This window comes from Rattus norvegicus, chromosome 10 (genome assembly GCF_036323735.1).
Source record: "Rattus norvegicus strain BN/NHsdMcwi chromosome 10, GRCr8, whole genome shotgun sequence".
NCBI lineage: Eukaryota > Metazoa > Chordata > Mammalia > Rodentia > Muridae > Rattus > Rattus norvegicus.
Window position 1 is genome coordinate 29,585,170 of NC_086028.1, and position 18,234 is coordinate 29,603,403.

Consider the following 18,234-nt stretch of genomic DNA (forward strand, 5'->3'; position numbering starts at 1 on the left):
TATCTGTACATATTCATGAGAATGCCACATTTTTTATTTTAAGGGAACAATGTTTCTCACACATGCAAAGTTAACAGAAATAGAATATTTCTATTAAAATATTTAAGAAGAGTGCTACTAGAATCAAGGATACCTCAAAGTATAAAATATTGCTAACGGATTGTAAAACCCGTTGGTTTGAATATATAAAATAACCCACACTTTTCTGATTATTAAGTTTAAAGAGCTTGTGAACAATTTGAAGAATCAATTTCCTGAGGAAGTTTAATACAAGGTGTTTTTGAATGTTCAGCCCATCACAGAAGATACTTTGTTCTTACTTATATAACACACATATCATGCCACCCAGTTTTAGAATGGTCCCTTTTTTTATCCACAGTTTTCCATGGTTTCAGTTTCTTGTGGTCAGCTGAAAATAATAAATAGAAAATTCTAGAACTAAACAATTCCTGGGAGTTAAATTGCACACTGTTGTGAGTGGTAAGGCCAGCAGCCCTCATGCCACCCTGCTTCTCTTGAGCTGGATGTGACTCATGCCTCTATCCACATACCCGTGCTTCTGTGCTGTCCGCCCTTTGGTCCCATAGCAACCACCTCAGATATCCAACTGACCATCACAGCATCACCACGCTGATGCTCAGCTGACTCCTGTTTTATGTAACCATGGCTCCAGAGTGCAAGGGTACTGATGCTGGCAGTTTAATTGCAGGATAGTGTTCCGCGTTCCGTTCCAACATTCATTATTTTCAGTGCAATAATGATTGCACTAACTAATGGATTCAACTTTAGCGTAGGTTTGCATGTACAGGAAACGAACCTAGGCAATATGGAGTTCAGTGCTATTAGGTTTCAGGCCTCCATAAAACTCCTTGCAACTCAGCCTTCACAGGTCAGGTGAGCTGAGGGTAGGAATACCAGGCCAGTAGACTTTAGTCTGAAAAAGCCGAGTGACAAAACAGTTGTGATCATGAAATACAGAGAGTTTATTTCTTCTTCTTTCACAGTCGTGATGAAATCAGTGGGCGGTGCCACTCAGAAGCAAGATTTCCTTCAATGTGTAAGAAGCCATCTAAACGCTGTTCCTGTTGTCCCCTCAGCCCCTGTAGCACTTCCCTCAATCTCCAGGAGCCTGAGATGCTTCAGAAGCACCTGTACCCCCCAGTCCTCTTGAAATGCCCCCACGTGGCATTTGTGCACATACCCAGCAATGGGTGCCACAGTGGAGAAGCCAAGTGTCTGTCTGGTGGCAGCCTAGTGAAGAGAGGAGTCTGTCCCTCATCTGTTTAGAGGGCAATAATAACTCTGCCCACACCACAGACCTGTGGGGAGTAGACGGGGCCAGTGTAAAAAGAACAGTTGATGACAGATAGAAAGGGCTCGACAAACGTCAGTCCAATGTTACTTGGTCCTTAGAAATCGTAGGCACAGACTTTGTTAACTCACCTAAGGAGAGGGGTGATGAGAGAGAGAGAGAGAGAGAGAGAGAGAGAGAGAGAGAGAGAGAGTTAGTTTTGAATGTAGTTCAGAAATAATTAAATGCCTTCCTCGATTGAAATAGAAAGGCAATTAACAGGAGGAAGCATTTTTCTCTGTGGTATCTGGGACATATTTTTCTCATTTTCCTTTTGTAATGGGAAAATGTGAAACTCGCTCTGGTGAGGTCAATTGTTCCCCCAACAAACAGGTTTCAAATAGGGAAAGTGGGTAGGACCCTAGAGGTCTTACCATCCATGGATAGCAACGAAGTCAAAGGACTCGGGGAAGCTCTTTAACCCCTCTGGGTTTCAGACCTCCTAAGTCTGTGATGGTGGAGGCATCAGGCGGATGGGAGGCAGATTCCGAGTGTGATTGTAGCAGCGAAATCCACTCCAGAGCTGACCTTACAGTGGGCTTTCTACTCCACGGAGCAGCTTACCCATATAACGTGGCGCCCGGAAACCAATGTGGACCTTCTGGCTAAGTCCACGTAAGCGGAAGCTAGCAGACAGAAGACTGTGTTGGAGGATTTATGAACTAATTTGGGAGTGTCTTTCAGCAAGGGCTGCTGGGAAATTCTGGCTAGCTGTGGTCCAGAAGGAAAGTGCTTAGCAGTTCCCTAAAGAACACTACTGCAGTGAACAGTCACCCACTTTTATTTGGGGGTGAGAGTTATTAGGGATTGAAACTAGGATCCAGATCGTGCTGAGCAAGTCCCTTTTAAGATTGTGGTGTTTTTTTATTTTTAAAGACTGAGATTCACTAAGCTGCCTAGGCTGGTTTTGAATTTACTCCATAGCCCAGGCAGGCCTTGGAAGTTCAATCCTCTTCTTCCTATTCCTCTCTTCTTCCTCCTCTTTCTCTTTCTTCCTTTAGCTCCCAGAGCAGCTAGATTACAAGATTGGCTGAGAGGGGTTTCAGGGGGTATACATACATATATCTGTCTTAGTTAGGGTTTTACTGCTGTGAACAGATACTGAGACCAAGGCAACTCTTATAAGGACAACATTTAATTGGGGCTGGCTTTCAGGTTCAGAGGTTCAGTCCATTATCATCAAGGAGGAACATGGCAGCGTTGAGGCAGGCCTGGTGCAGGAGGAGCTGAGAGTTCTACATCTTCATTGGATGCTAGCAGAATACTCACTTTCAGGCAGCCAGGATGAGGGTCTTAAAGCCCACACCCACAGTGACACACCTACTCTAAGGCCACACCTTCTAATAGTGCTATTCCCTGGGCTAAGCATATACAAACCATCACACACACACACACACACACACACACACACACACACACACACACACACACATATGAAATTTTTATTTCTAGTTTGTGGATATGAGCATCAGTGCAGGTGCCTGAGAGGTATTAGATTTCTCTGGAGCTACAGTGATAGGCAGTTGTAAGCTGCCCCACAAGGGTGCCATGAACCAAACTAGGATCCCGTAAAAGCAGTATGTGCTCTTAACTGCCGAACCATCTCTTTAGTCCCCTGAAAAGAGGAATTTGGATGGAGAAAAAAACATAGGTGACATTTTACTGGTTTTTAATCTTTATAACTGTACACTTCAGTGCTATCTAAAATGTGTTCTGAGAGTGGGATGTTCCTAAGTGGTTGGCTGTTTTCCTGATTATCTGTGGTGCTGGGGATCCAACTCAGGGCCTTGGGGGTAAGCTAGGCAAGCACTGTGCCTTGGAGTTACATCCCCAGCCTGGGGCTGAATAAGAATTTTTAAACAGTATTTTCACTTCAGTCATAATCTTAGAAGGTTAAACATCTCTAGGCTCATCTGGGCAATTAGTTTAAAACTGAATATTGGCACAGCGTTTTAAGCTCAAATTTTAGGATGTACTTATTGGCACTAACGGTGATCCGTATTTGTCATAGTTTTTTATGCTAAAATGATCGCAGTGAGCTTTTTCTACGCAATGTAAATTAAGGAGGATCTTGCAGTAGTTCGAAAAAACCAGCAAAGTAGTAGAAAATGGGCCATCTCAGAAGACATATTATATAAACACACCACACCCTAAGGAACCTATTTAATTGAAATCAGAACTATGTTGACATTATGGTTGGTGACAATTTCATTTCTGCAAAATAACATGATATGGAACACATTTTGTTGTTTATTTTTAAATCTTTAATTTTGTGGGGTTTCCTTTGTCATTTACTTTAGAATTTGGTTTCCATGGCTGTGTTTATTTATTTATTTTATATTTATTTATTTATTTATTTATTTATTGAGGCAGGGTATCATTTTTCAGATCCAGCTGGTCTGAAACTTCTTTTTTTTTTCTTTTTTCTTTTCTTTTTTTTTTTTTTGGAGACCAAACTAGGCAAGCGCTCTACCACTGAGCTAAATCCCCAACCCGGACCGAAACTTCTTATGTAGACCAGGCTTCCCTTGAAGTTGTAGATCTCTGTCTCTGCCTCTGCCTCTGGCTCCTGAGTTCTGGAATTAAAGGCTTGTACCAATTCGCTCAACCCGCACAGTCGTTCATTAGTTATATAAACATTAATTCATAGTCTTAATGTTAATCCCAGAGATGGGAGGAGAAAGACCACCAACCCAAATCACCAAATTAATTAAAGCCAGGTTTTTAAAAATTCCTGTCTATGGGCTGCCTCCCACCTAGGTGGGGGCTTTGAGGTCTGCTTTGGATGTGAGGAAGAGAAGGCTTTTATATCTCAGCCATTGGTCAGAGATTTCCAAATGAAAGGTTTGGTGGGAAAAAAAGAGGCGGGGTTATAGGGGCAGAGGAGAAGCCCAACAAGCTGGTTTCTCCTGAAACAAAGGCATGCTTGCAAGGTGGGCAAAACAAGGCAGACATGGCAACACAACAAGTGTTGTCATAGGTGGTGGTCATACAACCTTTCGAAACAAAGGTAGAGTCGCAAGATGATTTTAAACCACATTTTGAAACAAAGGCATAATTTGCTCTTCCTGGGACAGGCGGTACAGAGCCATTTTTCCTTAAGATTGCGGGTGGGTGTATAGCACAATTCTTGAAAAACAGAGGTTTAATCGCAAACAGGAATGAACCTAGCTCGTCTTTACTAAAATGATAACTCTTGATCCTAAAATGGAGGCAGGGTGGTTCTTCACCTTTCCTGTCCAAATGTAGATAATTAACTAAAAAGGAAGTAATGTGCGCATAAATTGGTTAACAGAATTTTTCTAAAAAGGTATCTGTCTATGGTTAAGTTTAAATGTCTACCCAACAGAGGCAGTTTTCTTCTACAACAGACTTGCCTTTGAAACCGGAAGCTGCGTCCATCGGGCACAGGCTGACGTGGGTTGTGTTATGAAGCAGGGCCGGGTTCTCAGTGGTTTCGGAACTTGCTGAAACCCCACCCACTGCGTACTGTTGGAGAACAGGAGTTCATCACAGAAGGCAAACTGATGCGTCCACCTTTGCTTGTTGGAAGGAGTGATCCGAGGGCCCTCTCATCTCCCATTGGATGCTGTATTCAGTAAATAAGAAGGCCGCATCACATTTCGAAGACAGTACTGTCATCGTCTCGGACACCCAGGGGAGTGGAACCAGGTATCCGTTTAATAAGAGAAACATCATGCTGTATCTGTGTATACAAAGCCGCCCTATGGAGTTGGTAAGTTCCTTCATTCCCTCCACTCCTCCCTCCCTCCCTTGTTTCCTCTCCCTCCCCTTTCCTTCTTTCCTTACCTCTTTTTGCTTTTTGCTTTTTGCCGCTCGCTCGCTGCCTTTCTGGCACTTAGATGAAGGCAGGTGCCACCAAATCCAGTCATGGTAGGATGTTTTCTATTCTCTGCCAGAGTTGCGGCAGCTTTCTTAATAGCGCAGGCAGCTGTGGGCCAGACCGAAGCCCAGCGGGACACAGGCGAAGCTTAACCTTACTCCTCCGCCCTGTTGACAGGTGTCAAGGCAGCAGCAACTCTCTGCCAACTTCCAATTATTCTCTGAATGGAAGAAGCTGCACGGATGGTCATCAGCCGTGTCACTCCAAAGATGAAGAATGGCTTTGCCCAGGACATTCCTCGCACAACCAGTATTTCTCACAAAAGTTTCCTGGAAATTCTCTGGAAGTTTCTTCAGAGGACCAGCGCTCATGAACACCTGAGGAGAATCTTTAACCTGTTCGGTATAGGAGCCAGAAAGCAACAAAGCCTTTCCCGTGTTTCAAACCCATCTCTAGTTTTCCAGCAGGCCCCACGTTTGCACTAATCTGAGGCTGAGGAATAGAGACATTAGCTTATCCGGGAAGCTGTGGTTGCAGGGTCAGTATGAGAAAACACAGAGAACAACATAGAAAGGGGGGGGGGAGCATTGGTTTGGGTTTGGGAGATATTCCTGAAGGCACTGTTCCTGAAAAAGCTGTCCTGTCACTCAAATACCTTCAAAGGCAGCTCGCTGGAAAGGGGTGCTATCCAGCCGACCCTCTGGTCTAATTGTTTTTAATTTTTCCATGTGCAGTCTGCACAAGCTGCTGTAGCAAAATAGCATAGACCAGGTGCTTTAACCAACAGACATCTCGTCCTCTCAGGCTGGATAGGAGTCTGAGATCAATGACAGATCGGTTATGTTCCACTCTGGTTCTAGGGTTATAGGAACTTGCTGCTCAATCATGGCGGGTGAATCTTGGCCCCTCCCCAGTGAAGCAACTCTCTCCTGCCCTTTGGGTGGTTACTTTCTCACGGTGTTTGCTACTGCCGGGAGGCAGCACCAGCATACTGGGGTGGAGTGGAGGGGTAGGGTGGCAACGTTTCAATATATGATTTGTGGGTGGGACATAATAAACATTTACTCTATAGCATGAGATGAGGAACTAAATTCTGGGAAATTTAACTTGTCCTAGCTATATTTCTTAAAGACTTAATTGGCTAAGAACTTTTACTGCTGTCAACTTGAAATTATAGAAGGGAATGTAATGGGGGAGGAAATTTTTCTTTTCCTTTTTAAAAATAAAGGTTTGCTATTTTTATTTATTATATATGAACGTGTCTGTCAGAGACCTGCCACGTGCATGCGGGTACACGTGGAGGCCCGAAGAGGATGTCAGACCCCTGCAGCGGGAGGTACAGTCGTTGTGGTTGTGAGCAGCTGGGTGGGGGCACTGAGAACTTGACTCTGGTCCTCTGCAAGACCAGCCAGCAACAACCTGGACGGCTGAGCCATCTTTACTGTCCTGAGAAATGTTTCTGTATCCCGGCCATGGAACTGCTAGGAAGGTCTTTTCCAGTCAGACCTTAAGGAGGCTCTTCATAGCGTGTCTGCAAGAGAGCAAAATGCTCCTGGAAAGTCCTGCGGGACTCCCGAAAGAATTTCGAGTTTCCTTTTAATGATTTCTGCAATGCATCTCCCTTTCTCTCTTCGGAGTTTCCAAATGATGCTGGGAACTCCAAGAATGACTTGACTAAAGCGAAGACACTCAGATTTCTGATCATTTTTTTCATTAGATGGAATAAGCCACTTTTTTTTTTCACTCAAGGGAAGAACTTTCTTTTTGTCTCCCAGAGGAAAAGATGTTACTTTCCTAAGTGCATTAGTCAAGGAGGCTAGGCCATACTCCAGGAAAGAATTGTCTGTGCTTTAGAGTAACAGGATAATTCACCACTCATGCTCAATGCCCCTATGAGTACAGGGGGACTCCGGTACATATCGGCTTTACAAAGAGCGGCGGGTGATTGTAAACTCCATTTGGGGACCCATCAGCTCCTGCCACTAGGGGAGGGAATTTGGTGAACTGTGCCCTGGTTCTTCTTGCCTCTTGCCCATGAGTGACATGCCATGCCTGCTAACTCCTCATGTGCCAAGGCAAATCACAGGGCTTCTTCACATACAGAGGACTCGGGGTACCCCAACCAGGAAATGTGGGAAGTAGTATTCTATGAGGAGAGAAAGAACCAGGACTTTGGTGGCTATCCCTAATGACTGTCATGGTGAGAAAGAAGAGGAAGAGGAAGAGGAAGAACATTAGGAGGAAAAGGAGGGGGAAGGGAAAGAGGAGGGAGAAACAGAATAGATCCCATGTTGCCAAAAAGTCAGTGGGTCGTGGCATTAGTATGAACCAAATTCCCAGTCAAGGATAATAAAATCTCATTGGTCATGCAACCAGACCCCTTTAATGCAGGTAGAATTGCCCACATCTCTTTTCCCTGTGTAAGAGCATAACATGAAACAAGAAACAGGTACATATGAATTGGACTAGATCCAGCCTGTGGTGGGGTCTCTCGAAATGGATCATGGGTCCGAAGAATGGGAGGCACACTCCTCTCTCTCTCTCGTGGGTCTTTCTGCCTCTCTTCTCTGGGGAGAAATCACCCAGAGCTATGATATGACTACTGATCGTCAGCCTTTCTAGAGCATGGAAGGTCTTACCTGAGCAGGCTGCAAAGTTTGTAGTCAGCAAACTTAACAGGAGTAGCTCTTTGAGGAGCCATTCTAGAAAGAGACACTGAACTTTTAAAATATAATTTAGAGAAATGTCCAAAAGCCTGGCCTTTGCCCCCAACAACCCTAATTTGTTTCTCTTACTTGAGCGTCACTATTTGTACACATACATTTGCTTAGCTTAATTTCAAAGCGTCTACTGTGTTACTTGTAACAATTTTTTTTAGTTTTCTCAGACTAGCTCAGAATCTCCCCTAACTTAAACACACACACACACACACACACACACACACACACACACACTCACACACACACACACACCCCAGAATTTTGTACTCTCCAGAGTAAGAAACATTTTTATAGTCTCTCTTTAAATCTTTCTTGGCATAAGTCTACAAAGGAAGGGAAGGGCAAGAGGCAAGCCTACTGATGTACTGTTTAGTTCTATCTCTCACCCTCTCCACCCTTTAAATGTTTTTTGTTTTTAAATATCAGGGTAATATAAACACTCAAATCACCATAAAGTAAACATGCCCCATTACATAACTCATGCCCACAATGAACATGAAGATATAACCACAAGGTAGTTTCATAATAAACTCTTTGTAGGGATGATAGATTCACTTTGTTTCGTGTGTTAGTTGGTGACTATTAGTAATTGCATTTTTTGAGCTGTGGACTCAATGCTCACAAACACCGCCTTTGTGCTGGTTGGAGAGCATGGAGCAGTACATCAGGTGTGTAGCATCCACGTCTCTCCTTTGTCCCTTACAGCAAGCCTACTTTTAAGAATAAGGAGGTTGGTTGGGGATTTAGCTCAGCGGTAGAGCGCTTGCCTAGCGAGCACAAGGCCCTGGGTTCGGTCCCCAGCTCCGGAAAAAAAAAAAGAAAAAAAGAAAAAAGAATAAGGAGGTTGAGTAGCTGGAGAGATGACTCACTGGTTAAAAGCACTTGCTGCTCTTGCAAAAAGACCTGGGTTTGGTTCTCAGCACCTACACGAGAACTGATATCGGTTCCCGGGTATCTACCTTCCATGCCAGGCTTCTGTGCGTTGTACAGACACAATGCAGGTGAAATACGCATACACGTACGGTAGAAGTAAATAGTGAAAGATCTTTAATGAAGAAGAGGATGGAGGAAGGTTAGCGACTTGACTAGGGTCCCTTGGGTAGAGAGTGGTGTAATATGCTTTGTGAGCAATCAAGGGGCTTGATAGCAGCAGTTCTCTTCCTGGCTCAGTTCTCTAGAGCATGGGTTTACATGAATGCTGACTCTGAGCCTTGTCTGGTCACATGGCCTGAAGCCATAGCTCTGATGGAGTCAGCTAGACACAGAAGGGAAAGGTGTGCTCTGACATCAGACTAACTTGGGCTCATGACCTTGGCTGGGCACTTTTTCCCTTCTAACATTGCTTTTTAAATGTAAATAACAACAACAACAACAACAACAACAAGTGACAACATCGGGGCTTGGTATGTGGTTTTGCTAGCATGTTTAAATAAGAATGTCTTGTGCTTAGCATAAAACAGAGACTCCCTCACAATTGCTCATCAATAAACTCTACACTGGGTTGATGTAGGAAGAACAATTTTCGACATTATTACGGAGTTCCTTGACCAGGATGGGAGAGAGACTGTATTTCTGACAGTGTGAAATGAGCCTTAGGGGCAAATGTACCATTGGGCTGCCTTGGAGGGAAAGGTTCATTTAGGCAACCTTGGAGATTGAACCCTGACGGGTGGATAGTTCAGAGGTGTTCAAAGTGTGCCTGGGGGAAATGAATAACTTATTAATAACTGAATAAAGAAATTGTGAATGTGAACAGGAACCAGCATTGGGAATCTATAGGCTGGGGACCTGCAAAGTCTCCTTCTCGAGTGGCAGTGCCGCGAGGGAGCTAGAAGATCGCAAGGTGGCGCTGTGACTCCACCTTGGAAGAGAATTCTGGCCGGCAAGTATCCTGCACCACGGGATCCGCTCAGGATTTCTTGGTGGCGCTGGTAGGTTTGGCTGGGTCTTTGTAGCAGCCAAGCGAATCTACAGCGATAAGGGGGAATGAACACACAAGCAAATCTCCCGGAAGCGGTCTCTTTTTGGACGCGGCATCAATAATCAGAAACTGTCCGCGAGGAACCATTAAGAGCGCGGAACTGTCCAGCAGGGACCGTTGCGCTCTCAGTTCGGGTAATTTGTGGGTGGAAATTACACCTGGTCTGCAGGGAGCTGAGCTGGGCGCTCACCCCCGGCCTGTGGCCATGCCCTGCACTTCTTCAGTAGGCTCCCTCCCACCGGTAAGGCCAAGGGACCTGCAGTCTCATTGCTGCCCTTGACACCTCGATTTCCACGCAGCCTGCTGCTTTCGCCCTATGTGGACTTTGATTTTTAGGATGTCTTTGCGGCAGTTAACACACGCAACTGCATACACGAAACACGCGTGAGTGCGGGCTCACGTGTACGATCTTGCTACACACGCACACAAAGTTCTTCTGCGTTTGCAGTATAGAGATACACAAAATATGTCTTAGCGTGACTCTCGTGCACACGCTTGATAGAGGTGCACCTGTGCTCACTCCCTTGGCCCCCGCACTCGAGCACGCGCGCTCGCACGGAGCCAAGAGTGCACTGAATAGATCCCCCCAAATATGCAGCCGCCGCTCGCTGATTGAGAACCCGTGTGTACATTTACGGGCATTTTAAACAAAGGTAGCAACGAGGACCAGGAGGCGTTCAGCGCCGCGCAAATACCCAGAAAGCCACCGAAGAAAGGAGCGCACAGAGTTATTCCTCACTTGTGTTTCTTAAGCCCATCTCCCCAATGCGCTTTTCCTTTCTTAACTTTCCTTTAGGGAAACAGGCCCGTTTCTCTCTTAAATCTTTTTAGCCCCCACCCTCACCCCCCCCATCGTCCCGTGTTTCTTTTCTTCCACCTCAGTTTGTGCTTTAAAACTTAAGCAGTGTTAATTTATAAATTGCTAGAGAGCTCCTTTCTAAAATCCTTGGAAACCCACTCCACCCCCTATTTGGAGAGAGCCGGCTCTAGTTTCCTAGGCAGATAGGCAAAATTCTCAAAGTGGGGTACCAGTCGGGCTCCATCCCAGGGCAGCACCAGACTACAGTTCTTTTTCTGGAACACCGCCAGCTGTTTTTCCCCCAACCCAGAATCATGTCGGGTTTTAGCTATCCGTGCTCAGGCCAAGACTGAACCATGTTCCTCCAACCCACAATTAAAACCTGTACTCAGCCGTCCAGATTTTTGTCCTGTAACGGGCATGGCAAATATCCGACATCGTGGCAAAGTCCTGTACTTAAGTTGTTCCATTAGGCAGGCTTGCCACAGCTTGGACCTCAGCTGGGACAGAGAGAGATGACATGATACAGCTGGGGCTGGAGTTGGTGTGGCCCTTGGGGAAGATTGGGAGAGAAGCACCCACTTACATTCCAGCACAAACTTGTTTTTCAAATAGTCATATTCGTTAAGATTTCCCCGAAACCACTCTTCTCGCTCCTGTGTGATTTGTCCTCAGGGTAACAAGTGCCCTCTCTCTCTTTTTTCACCCCGCTATGTGTAACCAGGACCCAGTGTACCCGCGAGTTCTAGTGGTGGTGAACAGACAGTAAGATGCCTCTGCCTGGTGGAGGTTTGACTCCAAGGTTAACAGCACTGTTCCTGGAGACAACGTCCTGGTAACTTTATCAGCGGTGTGGCGGAAGGAAGGATTCTTCTGCTTCCACTTCTCTTACAAACCCTCCATGTCCTCACCTGTACAATGGGAGTGGACTGTGGTGCGGATTGAGTAATTTCATGTCTGGTAAACCTAGCAACAAAAGGAATCTATTTATTGTCTGGGACGATCCCGGGGGAAACCCGAGAGAGAGGCCACAGCTCATTGCGAGAAGGGACAGTTCTGTGGTACCGCACCGCGCCTGGTCCCACACACGTTGACTGTGTCTCTGCGATACAGCCTATTCTCTACCTTCTGTGAGTGGTTGTCACTCTCTTCTTCAGTTTTCTAGTTGGTTCCAACAAGAGGAGGGTTATCCCAGGGACAGAGACTGGATGAGCAAAGGAGGGACTTTTCCGGAGCGCCGTGAGGTCGCAAGCCCGGATCAGAGTCCGGATTTCCGGTGGCGTTCTGGCCTGTGGCTCCCACGCTCCCCATAGCGGTGGGTGGATGCCACCCGGGGACAGACAGACCAGGGTTTAATGGGTGCGCGGGTCCCAGTGTCAGGTAGCTCCAAGCTGCATCCGTAGTATCTTCTCATCGCCCTCGCCCTTGCCTGGCTACACCCCACTTTCCCAGGGACTCCAGGTCGCTACGAACTCTGCCACTCTGCGGGGTTCCCCTGAGAGTGGCCTGGTTTCAGCCCGCCCCACTCACACATCTCAGAAGTCTAGTGGCCCCCGCAACTCCCCAGAAGCACGCAGAGACAGAGGGCCTTTGAGCCTCGGGCGCTTTGTCGCCCATTTCCCGTTCCTCCCACCACTGAATGAAGAGCCTGCTCTCCCACTGGGGTCGCAGTTACCTCTGGCAAGACAGCTAAGAAAGGTGAGGGGTTGGTTCCCGGATTGGTGGCTCTCGGGGCGGGGGTCCTCAAGAAGAGAAAAGTAGAACATGCTTCAGGACAAGTCCCAAGCCTGCCTCCTGGGGGCAGACAAGCAAAAGCCATCCCCTTTTTTTTTCTTGGGACATTCCTTCTGGTCCCAGTTTCACTAAATTCAGGGGTGTCTTTCTTTTTACTGAAGGGCAAGCAGGGGAGCATAGTTCTACCGGAGCCCCTAGAAAATATTGCATCATTTTATATGCCCCATGAGAGGGAGTCTGGGTTTACAGATGTTTGGGACAGCCTGGGTGCCAGAAGTTAGGCTTGAAGGGTACAGAGGGAGGGGATTCTTGTGCCCTAGCCTCAACTTCCTCTAGCACTGGAGGACAGCTGGGCAGCCCTGCCTGGCAGTGTGAACCCTCTGAGAACCTATCCATGAACCCCCCCACCACCCATGAGCTGAAGAAAGTGCTAGAAGTTCAACAGGAAAACATCATGCCAGAAGAAACCTGTTCTTTACAGTGGCTCCTTCCCTATCTCTTTGTTTGGAGAGAAGGCAAGATTTCCTAAGTGTCTTTAAATATAGATTCCTAGGTACCATTGCCAGAGGCTCCTATGCGCAGCTGTGAACGAGGCCCAGGAATCTGAATGTTCAGAGAGAGGGGGGAGAGGGGGAGAGGGAGGGAGCTTGGCAGGGAGGGAGCTTGGGAGGGAGGGAGGGAGGGAGAGAGAGAGAGAGAGAGAGAGAGAGAGAGAGAGAGAGAGAGAGAGAACACTCAGTTTTCTGTAAGGCCCCTCTCTCTTTTCCACTCTCTTTCTAGTCTCCTTATACTTAAACATTTATTATTGGCTGCAAAAGCCAAGTTAAAAGGCAATTCACCTAGATGAAAACCTACGAATGCACTCTGTTTAATGACAGTGAAATATGTCACCACCATCCCAGGTGAGGTGCCCACTGGCTGTCAGGCCAAAGGGGATCTGTGCTGTGCTGTCCAAAGATTCTTCTCCTCCTCCTCCTCCTTCTCCTCCTCCTCCTCCTCCTCTTCCTCCTCCTCCTCTTCCTCCTCCTCCTCCTCCTCTTCCTCCTCTTCCTCCTCCTCCTCTTCCTCCTCTTCTTCCTCCTCCTCTTCCTCCTCCTCTTCCTCCTCTTCCTCCTCCTCCTCTTCCTCCTCCTCCTCCTCTTCCTCCTCTTCTTCCTCCTCCTCTTCCTCCTCCTCTTCCTCCTCTTCTTCCTCCTCCTCTTCCTCCTCCTCCTCTTCCTCCTCCTCTTCCTCCTCTTCCTCCTCTACCTCCTCCTCTTCCTCCTCTTCCTCCTCTTCCTCCTCTTCCTCCTCCTCCTCTTCCTCCTCTTCCTCCTCCTCCTCCTCTTCCTCCTCCTCCTCCCAGTACTACTACTACTACTACTACTACTACTACTACTACTACTACTTTTACTTCTTCTACTTCTCCTCCTTTAGCTTAGTGGATGGATATGAACATTGCTTCCTTCCTAGTTTCTGGAGAACTGGACAGCTAAAAAGCATTCTCTGTACCAGGCTCTTTTTTTTGGGATAGTGGGTTTCATGTACTGAGTGGCACCAGGATCCTTCGTGGATGACGTCCAGATGTCTATATTCTCTGTGACTCTTGTTAATCGCAGGCCTCAGTATGACCGCATTTCTTCTTTTCCAGCAATGATCTTTTCCTGACTGTGTGCTTTCCACCACCAGGACCTCTACCCTACTACATACAACGTTAATGCTTTGGTCTGATTACTAAAAAGTCTTGAGACTCAAGTACTTAAGGAGGGAGGCCTGAGTCTTAAGCTAGGACTTCCCGGGACCCATTGCAGGAGGGTGGCCCCTGCTTCCTGATGCCCCTACCTTAAAGGATCACCTCTGAACCTAAGGAATGAACTCATTTTGTGAAGCCCTGAAGTTAAGAAGATCCTGGGTCTGGGACATCAGCAAAAGCTTGGAGCTTTGGAAAAAGTTTAATAGGCCCAGCTACAATTGTACATTTAAATTCTAAAGAGATGAGGAAGGTTTTACACACACACACACACACACACACACACACACACACTCTACCTACTGTTTGCCAGAAACTCTGGCATATGCTATGGGATCAGATGATCTCTGCTGAGATGGCTTGGAGGAGATGGCATTAATTATGGTACCAGAAAAAAAATGTCCCAGCACATGTGTAGTCCAGATAAATAGTCTGGGAGCTAGATAATAGATAAAGTTGTGTCTGAAGATAGTGGCCATGCATTCAACCTGTAGTCTTGGAATACACCCAATCTTTCATCACAAAAGGGCTCCACTTTCCTCCTTGGACAGACACACCAAGCATTACATTTGCTGGCCTTAATTGTTCCATTCAACAGGGATGTGTGTTCCTTTCCATCGCTGACAGTGATACATTTTATAAATCAGAGGGCCAAGGAAGACCAGAAGAAAAGGGAATCTAGATTTGGGGCAAAGAATTTTCCCCCAAGGAGTCCTTAGCAGCCTTGACTGCATCCAGGATGTCCTCTGAGGGTAATGATACAGTTTACCATGAGCTTATTAAACGTTGCATCTTTTTAAAAAAAATAATGATGGGGCAGGCATATTACCCATAAACTTCCACCCATTTCCTCTTCAGCCACAACACCAAGGCCAATAGGCCTGAGGTGGGAGTGGGAGACAAGTTACCCTCTTCCTCCTCCTTTTCCTTCCTCCCTTCCTTCCTTCCGTCCTTTCTTCCTTCCTTCTTTTTCTCCCCTTACATTCTTCCACCTTATCCACTTCCTCCTCTTTCCTTCCTTTCCCTCCCTCGCTCTCATCTCTCTTCCCTACTTCCCAGTCTCCCTGCGGTTGTGATGGAAGTTGGCTTAAGCCCCCTTCGCGTTTAACAGAAAGAACTCTGTGTGCCAAATAACCAGCTAATCAGAGAAGGCAACATCCTTGCTGTGTTGGTAAGGAAAAATAAAGCTACTTTGCGGAGCAGGAGAGGGGTTTGGGGATCTGAAGATATTTAGAGTCTCACCCTGGCACAGTCCCAGAGACCTATTCATTCTTAAGAGACTGCTGAAGTGACCGAGTAAGAACCGCGCCCAACAGCGTTTGTGTCTGGGCTAACCCCAGAATCAGAGGCATTTCAGAGGCCTGCTAAGGACCGAGTCTGGATCACACAATCCCTTGTGCGATCTACTAAAGTATTCGTTGGGGCAATAGGCTTCTCTACCTCTCCTGACACGGAGACAGTGTGTCTTCCGAGGGCCCACAAGTCTCGATCTTGCTCGCACACAAAGTTCAACCCGCTACCCTTGCTTCAGAGAGAAGAGCTGGGCACCTGGGATGGGCATCCTGGCTTTTCTGCCTGGTCAGTCCTTTTTCCTCCAAGTTTGCCCCCGAAGTCCTAGGACAGCCGAGCAAGGGACTAGGCGTCTGCCCAGGGAGAACGCAGTCAGTACGCCTCCGTCGCGCTCTGGGCGCTGAGGGGATGCTCAGGAACTGCCATGGCGCATACCCCTTCGGCTCAGGATACCTCCATCTCCTTCCCTCTGCCCCCTTTCTTGCTCTTTACGGCCGAGCTCCCTCCAGCCTAGATGCTGGTGCTCAGAGCTCCCTCGTTCGCCACTTTGCCGGGAACTTTGGCGGCTCCCCTGCGCCACCCAGAGAAGGATGTTAATGAGGGAGTGTGGCCAGGCTCTGTGAACAAGCCAGCTCGGGAGCTGCGATTGGCTGCGATAAGGCGGAAGGATGACGTTATGCAAAGAAGGGGCGTGTCCAGGCTGCGAGGGCCCCGCCTCCTTCCCTTTGGGGTTAGTGTGCCTGTGTTTAGCTCTAGGGAGAGTCAAACTGGATTCCACAGGGAGAGCCTGCAAATCACTTCTATTTTAGCAAGGAGAAAACAGAATCTCCATCCAGCAGGGTCCACCCCTCTCTTTCTCCCTCTCCTCTCTTTTTCTATCTCTTTCCCTCCCCCCCTTCCTCTTTCCCTCTCTCTCCCCTTCCCCCCACCCTCTCCGGTGTATCTGTCTACAGCAACCAGCGTCCTCATCTACACGCACGGAAAGGAAAGAAACATCTTTGGTTGAGAGAGGAGGAGGAAAAAAAGAGAGAGAGAAAAAAACTTGCCTGGTTGTGGAAAATGACACTTCAAGTAGCCAAGCCGGCTTCGAGAGTCGTATCTATTGTTTCTTAAATTGTCATCAGGGTGGTTTTTTTCTTCCTGCTTCTTCAAGTGAAGGTACCGCTACAAAAGGAAACTCCAGCCCCTCCTGTTCTCCAACGGCCTGTGATTACTACAAAAAGAAAAAAAAAGCAAAAAAAAAAAAAAAAAAGCAAAAAAAAAAAAAAAAGGAAAAAAAAAGCACCCAAACTCAAAACCAACCAACCAAACAACCCCCAACAGCCAAGCATACATCTCTGTTTTTTCTTAATTTTGGTCTTTTCGTTGGATTTTCCCTTTCTTTTTTTTCCCTCGCCCCCCCCTCCTTGTTATCGCTCAGTTTTGAGCGAAGGTTTACATTTTTAAAAATTTTGCTTTTCAGCCCGCCTTGATGTAGCGCGAGTTTCATCGACTCAAAAAAAAAAAATCTGTGGTTGGAGTTTTTTTTTTCCTTTTTTTTTTTTAATATTTTCAAAGGGGAGGAGATTTTCCACAAGAAAAGGTTGTTTTCATGTTTGGGATCCAGGAAAGCATCCAACGGAGTGGAAGCAGTATGAAGGAAGAGCCGCTGGGCAGCGGCATGAACGCGGTGCGGACGTGGATGCAGGGCGCCGGGGTGCTGGACGCCAACACAGCGGCGCAGAGGTGGGTACCGCTGGGGGACCGTGGAGGAGAGGCCGCCGGCTAGCGGGAGAGCCCGGAGACCGCGGCGCCGCTACCCGGGGCCCGGCCACGCGAGTGCGTCTGCCGCTGCGCTGCGCTCGCCGCCTGGGCTCCGCGCTCCCCGGCTGCGCAGCACTCGTCGCCGCCGGCCAGAGAACAGCGAGCTGCCGGAGGGAGCCGAGCCCAAGCTTTGTCGGCACTTTCCGCAGCCCCATCTGCGAGTGTTTTCGTTTTGTTTTAACCCAGAAGAGGAGTCTCTGCAGCACGGTGTTGGATAGCTGCGCTTTTCTGACCGCTTGTTTTCTTTTCTGGGTGGCTATATATTTTTCCCCTTCTCCTTCCCTTCCCTTCGCTTCCTTAATTTCTCTTCAGTTCTTTCCCTTTCCCCCGTTCCTTCTCTCTTCTCTTTTTTCTTAATTTTCTTCTCTCCCCTTTCTTTCTTCCTTTCCATTTCATTTCACATTTCTTTCCTTTCTCCCTATCTTTCCTTTCTTTTTTCTACCTTCTTTAATTTTTCCTTGTCCTTCCCCACTCTTTTTCTCTTTCTTTCCTTCTCAGTTTCACCCTTCTTTTTTCTTTACTCTTTCCTCACCCGGCTGTCTCCTCCCTATATTCTCTCCCCATTTCTCTCCTATCTGGTTCTTTACTCTCCCCTCTCTCCACCCCTTAGCCTTCAGTTTTTCTCAGTCTGCCTGTAGAGGAGTGATTTCCAACTTTAATTCTCACATCTCCTAAAAGCCTTTCTCATCCCCTGTCACCTTGGACTCCTCCAGTCCCTCTCCAGCTCTCCAGACCCTACACTGAGTGGCTTGGAAGCCATGCTCTTGGAGGCCAACTTGAGGAACTTCCCTGGACACACCCAGTGCCCTGTCCAGGGGCTCCTGGTCCCAAGTGAGAAATGGTACCTTGCTCTTTTCATTCTTGGCCACCAGCTGGGCTTAGGGAAAAGTTTGTGGGCCCAGGCCCCATTAGACATATAAGGTGCAGAGGGAGAAGGGAGAGTAATTCCATCTTTCCAGTTTTTTTGGGGGGGGGGCAAGGAC

At 47.3% G+C, this 18,234-nt stretch overlaps 1 protein-coding gene and 1 long non-coding RNA gene across 11 annotated transcripts in view; one reads left to right on the top strand and one right to left on the bottom strand.

Annotated features, from left to right (window-relative positions):
- LOC120095081 (uncharacterized) lies at window positions 1-10,712 on the bottom strand. Its single transcript, XR_005490168.2, has 2 exons — window positions 5,162-10,712; window positions 1-4,940 (listed from the first exon to the last, which is right to left on the bottom strand). It is a non-coding gene; the product is annotated as an uncharacterized LOC120095081 (long non-coding RNA).
- A 1,339-nt stretch (window positions 10,713-12,051) lies between these two features.
- Ebf1 (EBF transcription factor 1) overlaps window positions 12,052-18,234 on the top strand; it is a 393,351-nt gene continuing 387,168 nt past the window's right edge. For 3 of the 10 annotated variants that reach the window (XM_039085048.2, XM_039085049.2, XM_063268303.1), the window contains exon 1: window positions 17,059-17,173. Coding sequence is in view for 6 of the 10 variants with exons in the window: in XM_006246117.5 (XP_006246179.1) it covers window positions 17,040-17,173 (134 nt within the window). In the remaining 4 variants the exon portion in view is untranslated. Of the gene's footprint in view, window positions 12,394-16,152; window positions 17,174-18,009; window positions 18,093-18,234 lie in introns of those variants that run through there. The other 7 variants (XM_006246117.5, XM_017596958.3, XM_006246120.5 and 4 more) reach the window with 6 other exon arrangements.